This window comes from Montipora foliosa, chromosome 3, assembly GCF_036669935.1.
Source record: "Montipora foliosa isolate CH-2021 chromosome 3, ASM3666993v2, whole genome shotgun sequence".
NCBI classification, from domain to species: Eukaryota; Metazoa; Cnidaria; class Anthozoa; order Scleractinia; family Acroporidae; genus Montipora; species Montipora foliosa.
The window spans coordinates 27,653,290-27,665,789 of NC_090871.1; the positions used below are offsets into that span (position 1 = coordinate 27,653,290).

At 40.8% G+C, this 12,500-nt stretch overlaps 1 protein-coding gene across 1 annotated transcript; it reads left to right on the forward strand.

The window, feature by feature from the left end:
- Positions 1-921: 921 nt before the first annotated feature.
- On the forward strand, positions 922-10,977 carry LOC137995507 (von Willebrand factor A domain-containing protein 7-like). The gene is made up of 10 exons (XM_068841043.1): positions 922-1,751; positions 2,321-2,478; positions 3,923-4,027; positions 4,702-5,313; positions 5,844-6,068; positions 6,785-7,365; positions 8,300-8,477; positions 9,055-9,511; positions 9,563-9,716; positions 10,525-10,977. Exons 1-10 carry the CDS (start codon positions 922-924, stop codon positions 10,975-10,977), a joined length of 3,753 nt encoding a protein of 1,250 aa, XP_068697144.1.
- The last annotated feature ends 1,523 nt before the right edge of the window (positions 10,978-12,500 follow it).

Genomic DNA, 12,500 nt, shown 5'->3' on the forward strand with positions numbered 1-12,500 from the left:
CTACGACTATCACTAGATTAGCTAAAGGCTGTAAGACTAGACTAGCTAAAGAGGTCAATTTATTCTTTCCTAGTTAAATGGTTATCCTCTGTTACTTCATAAGCTTTTAACAACCTCATAGAAAGTTTAAAGGAGAAGAAATCGCCGGTTGGCAATTATTTTCACCTGGCTCTTTTGCATCAACTAAATACAGCATGATCCGTTCCAGATTTCGTGAAAGGTTGAAACGTTTTGGAAAGAATTCTTGTTTTTACTTATCGCAAACTGAGGCATTCGTAGCTGTTTACATAGTTTAAGACCCTTCAGATATTTGAAAATGACTTGGTGTCGCCTGCCAATGATAACGCATTCTTTTAAAATAAAAATCAAACACGAATTCAGTCATTATTTCGTAACAAGATCAGAAAGCAACTGATCGCAACAGAACTCCCATTTTGTAAGCAACGTATCCACGACTTCTTCATAGTTCTCCTTATATTTCTTATTGCAGGGATATCGCTTGCTCGAATACCAACCCCTCTTACACCCTACGTTATCTCATTGAGTCATTAATTGGGGCTAATCGTATGCGTCCTGGTCTTTTTCTGTCATACATATAGCTTTCCTTCGTGGCTTGTTGCTTTTACTTACGGCTCGGTGATATTCAACAGAAATGCGGGACAATTAAGCGACAACGGATCTTAACTACTTAAAGGTTCCTGCTACGCTAAGTTTTTTGTTGTCGAGTAGAGCGAAAACTCCTTTAGCTATCCCGGAAGAGTATCTGTTCTGCTTGTTGGATTAGCTGAAGCAAGCATATGAAAGATCTTGAAAGTGAGGCTACACCCATCCCTAGCTTCTGATAAATAAATGTGATTGACTCAATGGATTTTCGACAAAACTCTTCGTCTGCGTGTCGGGCAAGATCTTTCAAAGAAAATCATGGCAACTCTGAATTATCCTATACTTTTAGTGTTAGTGGTCCAATTCATTATCACTGTCAAGGCCTTTCTCCCTCGTAGTTACTTAACTGTGGAAAATTCATCATCGCTTGATCATGCGGTAATTACAAAGCAAGGATTCTTTAAACCGCTATTGCAGTTTTTACTGGCCAATCCACAATATTTGAAGGACGAACAAATGGTGGGTTCTCTTGGACAAATCCAAATGTCTGATCCTCCAAAAGCTTTGCAGGCCATGATTGAGACCATTTCGCCCCAGATGAAGTTCCTTGCTGCCTTAAACGAAATTCAGAGCGCCAATGTGGAGGTGGATTCTTTTCCATTGAACAAGTCAGCTTCTGCGCATTTCGACGCTGAACAATTCAAAGAGAGCTCTGAACGCATCGTCAAGTTGCGCCAAGAGCTTATAACATCTCTCCTGAATGGTGAAAAACTGCAGCACGCTCGGAACCTTGCCGGCATTGCTCTACACACATTACAAGATTTTTACAGTCATTCCAACTGGATAGAACTCGGTCACAGGGAGGTTTACGACGTTTTAGTTCAACCCGGAAGTGAAATCCCGTCGAAGTTCATCGCCGGGCCAATGGAGGCGACATGCAAGAGCTGCAGTTTGGAATTGGGCTTGTGCAAGAACAACTTGGATACCTTCAAACTAACAAGTGGCTATCGCTCAGGGCAGGATATTGAAAAGCCAAAGAATGTTGGAAAATGTAGTCATGGAGGAAAATTGGATGAAAGTCGGTTGGAACCAGCTGTAGGAGGAATCAACAAAGATTCTGTATCTTACATCGAGTCACCACATGCAAAGTAAGAAAAGGAAGAAACAAAATAAAGGATTGTCAGCTTTTAAATTTTATCGCACACCTTTCCGAACTTTTAACTAATATGTAATGCACGCGAAGATGAAAAATATCGACTGACGTTACTCGGGTGTGAGATAAAGAGGGAAACGTTAGGCCTATATTTAAAAGGTAACGACCATTTCTCGAACGTGTTTTGAATTACAAAACATCAGAATTTCAATACAACCCAAACGTGACAAAAACAAAACCGTTTCGCTGAGGCGGATCTACGTTGACTTAATCAAACTGCCTCAAAACTTGGAAACCGGAAGAAAACAATCAGATCGCGGCAATATTAGCGACAAACTCCCTTAGAACCTTGCTAAGCGATTTGGTCTATTGTTTGAAAAAAAAAAACAGTTTTCTCCCGCTGATTGGGATAAGGTCAATGGATAAATCTCGGAGTAAAGCTGTTTTTTATGGTAAATAAAACGTGATTGTATTTAAATGGAAGAACGGGAAGCTTCCCCTTCTCCCCTTCTCTTCTTCTCTGCAAGACCATATTAAAAATCACTGTTACTCTTTCCTCTGTAGCCTTCATAACATCGCAGCTGATCTCGCAATCGAGGCCACAAGTTTGTTCGTGACTGGCATTCGAGAAGCAGTCGGAGATGTTATTTTTGCTAAATTCTTAAACATGAACTCAGCGAGAAGCTTGGCGCTTGTCATAGATGTATCAGGAAGCATGAGTGGTGAGTTTTAGTCCCTCAATCTAGTCTAATTAAGAAAGTCTAACTTTCAATCACAATGAATAGGACGTTTCCAACCAACCTCTAGAGACACCAATAACAAGAGAGAAATGTACAACGTCCGGGTGACGAACAAACGAAGCTAATGAGAGATCTTTTGTTTTCGTCCACCAACATGGCGGCGATGACGTCACGTGAAAACCTCCTATACAGGTTTGTTTAAGTAATTCGGACCAGACGTTGCCGCGATTTTAAAGAAAAGATCACATGTTTACAAAAAAACACTCCTTAGTGCATCCAGGAGCGCATGAATAGGAGCTTGCCTCTCCCATACAAGCCCTATGAGTCAACCTTTGCTGGTATCTTTTTATTTTTTGAACGCCACGAGTTCTTTGGCTCTGTACACACTGTTTAGAATGGCCAATCAGAATAAAGTTATTGTGGAACAAAGACAAAAATAGCAAAAACAATGTATGCAAATTGATGTAAATTGTTGTGAATGTGAGTCTCCTGCTGAAGGATTAGTTCTAAAAATAGAAAGATACGCGCAAAGGTTGACTCAAGGATATAATGCATTGGGAGGCTCCTAGTCATGGGCTCCTGGTGCATCTTATTATGTGTGGTTGCCTTTTTCCATTTTATTCTATACGCGAGTGTTCATGTTTCCATTTTTAGTGTTAACGCTTACTGACTACTATTTAATCAACCATAGTTAAGGACAAGAAATGTATCTTAATGTCGAGGGGCGACTCGGGATACGTCTGCGGAAAAAAAATTCGCAGGATTCGAACCAGTCCTACAACCTTCCGATTACCAGCTTGGATGCTCTATAACTGAGCTATTAAAGTTGTCAAATGACTCCAAAAGGAAACTCTTCTTCCAACAATATATAAGACATGTTATATTTGACTTGAAGCAAACCCCTTTTCTCTCCCCTTCCACACCAGTCCATAGGAACCCGCTCGAAGTCTATGCTATCACACATTTATCCCAAATCCTATCTTTTGAGAAGCTGGTTGAGATGAGGGTATATACACGTTTTCCAACATCATAATATTCTTGTTCGTGGAAGATCCCGTTATCCCAAGGAATAACACGAGTGCGCTGCCCATATACCCACCGTAAATGATGCTTCTTCTTTTTTTAAGAAAATTCTGTTGTTAATGTTATCCCGCGGCATTTCCATTGTTCTCTCGGGTGTACGGTGGGGTTCTGAATATACTTCTTGGTGACCCCTTTCGGCGTCGCCTATTTTTGATGAGAAATTGCAATGGAAACAGTCATGCCTGAAATAAAACGACTAATGAACTTGACAAGAAAAGGAAGGGAACAAAATAAACTGTATGGAATGCAACTGCCTTATTTTTAGCTTTTCCGTATTTTCGTATTTACTATAGAGTTTTTAATGCATTTTTGTCTTTTCCTGTTTGTTTCTGAACTGTATTAGATGAAATCAATGACGTGAAGAGAATATCCATCAATTTCGTAAAAGGCACGTTAAAAGAGAAGGGAATCTCCTTTACCTACATTCTCGTGCCGTTTAGCGATCCAGGTGAGTGGTTTTTCTTTCCTCTTGCATCACAAAAGCTTTATGTTGCCACATTAATTTACAGGAAAATGTCGTTCATTCTGTCGAGGAGATAACCCTCGAAAAAGTCAGCTCACAACTCGTTTGATTCCAAACCAAAATTTTCTGTCTCACGTTCCAGCCATGTAACACCACAGTTTCTCAAGTAATAACATGGATAACAAATCACACCTTAATTTTGGCGCGAAATTTCGGTGTTAAGTTATCATTCACATGTGAAATTACAATGCTGCCATGGCAACTTTTTCAGAAGTGTCAAATGGCATCTTATAAACGTAATTTGTCACCCATGATATTAATAGCTAATCAAATGATTTTAGACAAAACTCGCGTGAAATTATTCCCTAATCGTTTAACTCGTTACCATTTGGTTACCCATACAAACGAACCCCCACATTAATTTACAGACTGCATTACCATTGTTTCTCTCACTGTAATTATCAAAGCAAAGCAAGAACACAACAATTAAATTGTGCACAGCCTTCGAACCGCCTCCAGTCCGCTGGCTTATGCGTTTCTAATCAGGGCGAAACAGTTGTCCATGGCTGGTCATAGCTGCTACCGCCGGGTTAAAATGACTGGGCCTAAGAGCAAGGTATAGTGTATTCTTTTAATAACTTTCCTTGGGTACGTTACAGAGGTGGGTCCAGTAACAGTGACGAATGATGCTCAAGAAGTAATTGACGCAGTTAACAACTTAGCAGCAAATGGAGGTGGAGACTGCCCTGAGCTAGGAATGGCTGGTCTTTACCAGGCCTTGCTCCGATGCCTTCCTGAGTCTGTCATCGTCTTCTTTTCCGATGCCGACTCCAAAGACGAACACCGTAAAAACGAAGTCTCGTCCCTGGCGAAGGAAAAGAAAGTCAAGCTCCTTTTCCGGTTAACTGGTAAGTGTGCAAGACGTAAGAAGCGTCATGCTCATCAGACAGCGGTTCTCGAAGGCAATCAGCGAACAAGAAGAAGTTTGCAAGGTCAAGCTTTGTACCAGGATCTCGCGACCCAGACAGGGGGGCAAGTTCTTTTGACCAGCAAAGAAAGTGTGGCTGATGTTGTCAAGCTGATTGATCCCGGAAGTCCAACTAACTCGTCCTTTGATCTTAAAGAAGTCGAGTTATTAAACGTGGAGGAGAGGAGGGGTCAGCACTTTAGTGGAAAGACGTATTTCATAGATATTGATAGCACGTTGGAAAGACTGGTTCTCGTCTTGTCAGCTGCTAGCTCGCCAAACATGGAATTGAAGAGTGAAAAAGGTATATTTAGTTTGCCAAAACACTGGCTATAAAATTGAAAAACAGGGAGGGACTCGAAGACATACAAGGACTAGGTCATTTTGAAATGAAAATCACACCCTGACGTCGGATGAGGTATCTGAAGAAAGCGCGGCTCGGAAAAGTTGTCCTTGCGATTACGATTGTGTGAAACCAGTGTCACGTTTGTTCACATCTTCACGCGTTTTTATCTCCTCTTAAGACTCGAGTCCAACTCCCTTTCCACTGCGTTGACAGAAAAATGCCAGCCCTTAATCAAACAAGGAACAATAACTTCGAGGCGGTTATTTTTATTACTCGAATAAAGGAGGTGCTGAGTCCTAAAATGATAAAATGTCCAAGTCTTTTCAACAAACAAAAATAGCCGAGCGGGAGACAACAAGTTCCCCCTTCCCACCCCACTCCACCCCAATATATACGCTCTACCAATGCAAATAGCTCTCGTAAGCAGACACAATGCCGGGTGCATTGGTTTTGTGTTTTGCTTCTTTTTTTTTTTTTTTTTTTTTTAGGAAAACCCACTTTCCTGAAAAAGGTCCTGTCTTCATCAAATAAACTTCTCATATACGAAGTAACTAAGTTAATTAGCGGCTCACTAAAGATCTTAGTTTCGTGCAATGGTCCTTATACCCTGCAAGTATCGGGCTCCAGTCCCCTCGACTTTACTTACCAACTGTTGGACGTAGAGGACTTGGAAAGGGGAGCCACAAGGCGAGTTGTTGGAAATCCTCTAAGAGGTAAGACAAACAATACACTTTTTCTTTCCAGGCAAATACGCATCAAGAGTTTTCAGAGTATTAATCAATCATAAAAACCTTGAACTTGACGTTTCGTATGTTTTAACATACATTTCGGATCAGAAAGTAATTTTGACAGCTATTTAGGTTTTTTGTTTTTGGACACCATGCCCTCTCTCCCAGTCATATGAAAATGACGCCGGAATGTTAGACCATTGGACGGCTGAACGCGGAGGTTAGCCTCTAATCAGGCAATTGTATCGACTCTCTTTTGAGGTGTAGACGCTTCTCAGTTCTATTATAGATGGATGTGCATTTTACATATTAACACAATGTTCAATAGCCTCTTAACAGGGCGTAGCAATTTAACAAGATTATAACTACTTGTGTACGACTAGTTTCTACTTAAAGATGAAATAAATATTTTATATTGCAACTTCGCCTCCCCACTCCTTCAAAGTAATTTTGAGACTTGACTGACATAGCCTGAAAAGGGGAGGGCGCACTTGCTTGCCTCTTAGGAGGTTATGGTAAGGATAAAAATTGACGAGATCTTTAACCTTTTTTTTTTTTTCATGCCTAACTGTAGGTTCGCAATGCGTATAAAGATTTGAAGGAGCGTAGCAGTTGCTTCTTTAAATTACACGAAAGTAAGATATGTACTTTTGATCCGTAATCATCCAAATCGTCCTAATGTTTTTACTTGGTTGTATTAGGTCAGACATTGCTGCTTACGATGAATTTCGTTGGTAAAGGTATTGAACAAGTGATTAATTTAACGCTCGTGAGCATAACCGGAACAGACCTCGAAACATTCAGCATCACCGAAGGACGAGGCTTTTACCAGGGTTCGTATTTCGCAACCTTTATTCCTACTGCAGGCAAATTTCGACTCAAGGTGACAGGGATAGACAAAAGCGGAGCTCCATTCCAGCGAATGAAACCAACGTTGTTCACTTTAGGTGATGTCAAATTTTCTCCAAACGTTGTAAGAAGATCTGGTTTGACAACGGTTTTTCCAGCAGAGCGTTCGGAAGTGGAAATCAATGTAACGAACTCTGGGGACAGGCAGACAATTTATTTTAGTGCATCAGATGATCTGAGCTATGTCAAGAGTGTCAACCCCTCTCAAGCCAATCTGCAAAAGAATGGCACAATCGTTCTTCGAGTTGCTTTGCTTGCGCCGAGTGACGCCAGTTACGGCGTGACAAGCACTGTCACGGTATTTGCGTCACAGAATCCTGATTACACTCAAGTGGTTAATTTTATGGTCTTTTTTGTAACTGTTGCATCAAAGGTGAGCAGATTTAAACAGGAATAAAAGAGTAGGAGTGTTGACACAGTAAAAAGACAGAGACGAGAGCCATGATTGTCTTTGATAATTACGCTCATCGTTTTGTAACCGTTTTTTGTTCTCACCGTTGTTGACGTTTCTTTAATTAAGGAGCTCAAGCAAGGACAACGACGGGGTCTACGAAAACGTCTTTTAAAAATATATCTTTCCGTTATTCCAATCATTTTGCGATTATTCGAAGTCGTTCGGCAGCGCAAAAATGCGCAAATTCCCTTGAAACAAAATTGGTCGGAATTGTATGGAAATATGGAGAGAAAATTAAAAATTTCTCGTCGGGTGTACACTCCAAATTTGGTCATTTTACGTCGTTGGTAGGGCAAGAATTGCAAAGAAATGTACTGAAGTACAAACAGGACGCGCGAAGTGTGAAGAGCAGACAATTATTTTCTACCGTCCTCACGTTAGCTAGCTTCCTGAAGTTGGCAACGAAACATATCAAATGTAAAAACGAATGTGTAGGATGTACAGAGCCATTTATTTTTGCGTACCAAAACTAATATTTTCTACCGCTCGGCTCCTTCTCGTCGTATACAAAACATCATTGTTTGTTCTCGCTGTGTTTTAACGAACATTGCTTTTTTTAATAAACCAAGTAATTTTGAAAAAAAAAAAAAAGAGTCAATAATTAGTAATGTCTTTGGAATCAGAAAATAAAAATAATTATCTGGGAGCTCAAAGAAATTTATTTGTTATAGACCGGAAAGTTTCCTACGTAATTCCGTCGTTACTTGGTTGGGTTTTACAAATGAAAACTGCTCGAAATGGCATCTGTGTTTGAAAAAAACCTTTTTTCAGGCGGAGTTAAGCTTCTTTCATGTTATTTCCAGAGTACCCTATCCAAGCCTACCATAATCTGAAAGTTATTTTAATTTCGCAGAAACTGGACGTTTCTCCCCCAAAATGCTCAGTAATGACCCAGTCTGGAACATGTGCAAGTGTGTTTGGCAGACAGGAATGCGTGTCCGCCACGTGGCACGCTCGCGTGAACTTCTCTGACTCAGGCGAGGGACTTCTTTCCATAACAACGAGAGATAACGTTGAAGGGTCACTCAAAGGTAACAGGCGTCTCGAACAAGAGAAACTAAAATAAAAACATCATGTTTCTGGAAAGACATTCTCCCTTATATCATGAAAAGTAATTTAGAAGGAGTTAAAAAATAGCAAGAGCAATAACCGCTTCCATCTTTGAAACCGTATTTATTTTGTCGAGAAGTTTTCAATGAAAGTAGCTAGCCGATTGACGCAGTCCTTGTAAATCAAACAATTTTTACTTTGGTTCGCAAAACGCTTAATTAAAAAAAAAAATGCAAATCGAAAGAGTACGATTATTTGGCTCTGATGGAATAAATTCGGGTAGTTTGCATTCATGATTGGCTGATTGCGCGTTCAACTTGGCAGCAGCGAATTTATCTCCAGCGGCGTTGAAACGATTCTTGACAAAATTAAGAATTCATCCAAATGCTCGAGGGAAAATACGGTCCATAGCAACAAAGAAGACTGTAGTTTTGTGATTCACAGCGGAAACGATAAATCCTATAAAATAATTGAGGATTAATGATCCGATGAGTGACGATTATATTTTTACTTAGCTTCACTTGAGCACTCATCCTGCGTACTGTTCTTCTGTTCCAGTCGACGAATTCAGAAAGGGTGCTGCGGAAACATCCGTTCAAGCAACCTTCACTTCTAACTGCTGCAACCCTAGAGTTGTTTTTGTTGGCGTTGACCTCGTTGGAAACGCTGGCACTTGCGCCGTAAGCCTGGTACCCGATATCGTGTTGCTCAAAGCCAAACCGAACAGCACAACTGTATCCCTCCTCCCTGGCGAGACCTCCAAGCTCCCTTTCATACTCGACAACGTTGGCTCCAAAGGATCTTTTTCATTCCAAGTCACGAAAACACCAGAGCTTATCAGTTATGTGATACCCTTTACTCCCGCCCTAGAAAGCAATGCGAGTGTCGCCGGACATGTCATTATCAAGTCTGTTGGCGAAACTGACGAAGTGAAGAATTTAACAGTGACTGCTGTTTCACAGTCAGAAAATGTGAATAAGAAAATAGTAACACTATTTCACATCCTGGTTTTTGTATCTAGTGGGCCCGTCACGCAACCAACGACACAGTCACGTAATCTGACAACTCTTACGTCAGTGCGACCAACGACAACAGCAATCAAACATGTGCGTTTAGTGGCTACAGTACCTTTTCTTCAAGTTTCTATAATTCCAGGGGAAACAGCAGAGGTTAATTTCACGTTGAGGAATTTGGCGTCGGCAGAATTGTTTTCGTTAAAAGTAAGTTCATGTTCTCGTTCTTTTGGCCTTCTGGCCCTCTTACAATTAGCAGCTCGAAGCAGCGCACGAGAAACGTTTTCGTGCACCGCCTCCGGCCTGCTTTGAGACACAATGTAATGCAATGAATACCAATTTCTTCAAATTTTTTTCTGCTTCTTTAAACTGTTATCTTTTAATTTTTTCCTATTGATCTTTTTATTGTAAATAGCGCTATATAAGCTATATAAGCAATAATAACTTCAAAATCACTGATTACATTGAATGATAACACACCTGACACTAGGTAGAACGAATCAGAGATCCGAGTGTTTTTCATATTTAATTGGGGGAAAAAAGTGGCGGTTCCACTGCGCATACTTGCATCTGCTCCGGTATGTTCATTTCGTTCCCACAATATTTGAACACATACATCGATAACTTGCAAGATCCTAATTAAGACAGTTCACAAGTATTATGAAATGTGAAAAAGCAAAAAGAGCAGGGAAAACAAAGAGGTAAATCGGTGCTGTGCTAGCTAAATGATGTCTTCTAGTCAGACAAAAGTCTGGGTGAAGTTCATCGTTGACTTGTAGGGTTTCGTAGCAGCTTGTGACTGAAAGGTAATGACTTCAGTGGGCCCGCAACTTATGCTAATCAATTGTAATCGGCTTTTGGTTCTTTCCATCGGTTACAGGTACACTCAGACTACGCACCGACTGAAACAAACCAGAGGTCATCTAGGAACGTGTTTAGGGCTTTAACGGAATTCGAACTTTACATCATTTCTGCTTTCTCTGCCCTCTGGTAAATTCTGTTACTTCCTTCACAGGTGCTCAGCAACCAGTCTACAATAAATGGAAGCGTTAGACCGTCATCCCTCGCTCTCAAACAATCTCAAAACGTCTCATGTGTGCTCATCTTGACCTGTGACCTTGAGACCCCAGCGACCTCGGTCACTCACGTAAATATCACGGCCAAATCTGCGTCGCACAACGCTCAAGACAAAGAGTTGCTGCTTTTCTCCTTAACCATAACTGTTATTCCTAGAAGTCTGTTCAGAGTGGAATATATGCACGGCGAGAACAAGCTTGCGATTTGGCATGTCGCTTTAATAATCATTTTCGTCTTAGCATTGATTCTTCTTGCTGCTGTTCTGTTGGTTTTGAAACTTAAACATACTTCGTGGAGACCGAAACACTTCAAAGAAGAAAGCACTGAACCCGGACAGTCTGCAAGTAGCAATCTCCTGACTCTTAAAAAACTAAATGATGAAACTGTCTGAAATGCTGTAGTGGTAAACAGAGCATATGTCAAAGAACTGTTGCAGTTAGCATAGGAAACCACGTGACCTCCAAAGTAATAGGAAAAAGAGAAGTTTCAAGAGGTGTGACGAGGCCTTAGGCGAATCCAATTTGAGATAGTTAAAATACCATTAGCATTCATTAATCTCAACCAGTGCGAGAACAATTTTCAAGAACATCTGCCATTTCAGTTTGTTTTTGGGAAAAAAAAGAGAGAAAAAATTTGGTCTCTTTTTTTAATGTATTGTCTTCATTATCTTTACATATCTCCTGCATAGGCACTATTATAGTTAATTGCTCCTAATTTTAACACTAATTGACAAAATAACCAATACCAACATTCAGTGAATTGAGCGTATCCCTTAAACTGTCATTAATTGAAAAAAAACATCACTTTTGCTCGTACGAGCGCAAAATAAGGCAATCAAATCCAATCTGCCTTAATGTCACTGCATAGGTATTTAGCACCTTTTTTCTGTGGAAAATACCAGTGAGTGGCAGACGAGTGTTCGAGCGTGCTGCCCACACTGTTAAATTAGAAGACAGCGGTAAGTAGAGGGGCATCCTGGGTGGTTCCTAGTCTTTTTTCGGTTTTCGGGTGACGTTTATATGGTGCGGGTGTATACACCGCAGCAGACACAGGTAACTCCGCGTCAAGCACTGATGAAGAAGACATGGGTGACTATAATTTATCAAGGTCGAAGATGAGAAGTATTTTAGTTCTTCCATCTTTCAGCATTGGTACGTTCATCCCAGATGTGAGCAAGGGAGATTGTGGAAAGCGCAGTATCTCCTTTTCGTAAAGAAATTGAGTGATTTTGCTGACGTTAAACGTAAAGAAAATGTCAGCAAGCAGTAATTACGGAGCGCAAATCTGCGTATCTATATGGAGTTTAAGAGAAGGTTAAGGAAGACTGATTTTATCTTTGCACTGCATAGGCAATGACTCTTCTTCCTCCACTCACACAAATCCCATCCATGCGTGTCCCCAAGCATATCCTGGGAGTTTGTGTCTGGAATCCAGAGCTTTCAGTTTCATGATAGCATCTAACATAAACTTTAAGGCAAACTTAGCATTTTGAGGGAATAGGGCATGTAGTTCCCGGTGTTGTGGTCTATCATGGTGTATCATGATTGAGAGGGTAAAATGCTCGGAGATATGTGCTACACCAAGCTACCCTAAAATTCGAAGGTAAATAAAGATATATGATATACATAATAGTCCGTTGACCGGAAGGCTCAATTGGTTGAGCATCGGACAATACGGGTAGTAGAGGGATCAAGGACTGAGAAATTGCTGCCTTTGTCAGTGACATCTGCCAATGGCTAGACTCTCTGGACATCTCCGATAAACCGTAGGCCTCGCCTCACAACCCTTCACAACAACCCAAACACTTTTCCCAAACAGTAGGACATGGAGTTTCCAGCGTTGTGGTCTGTCCGCTGGGATGTAGCGAGAGGGTCGCAAGTTAGAAAAATCAGGGGCACCCAATGAGAATATAAT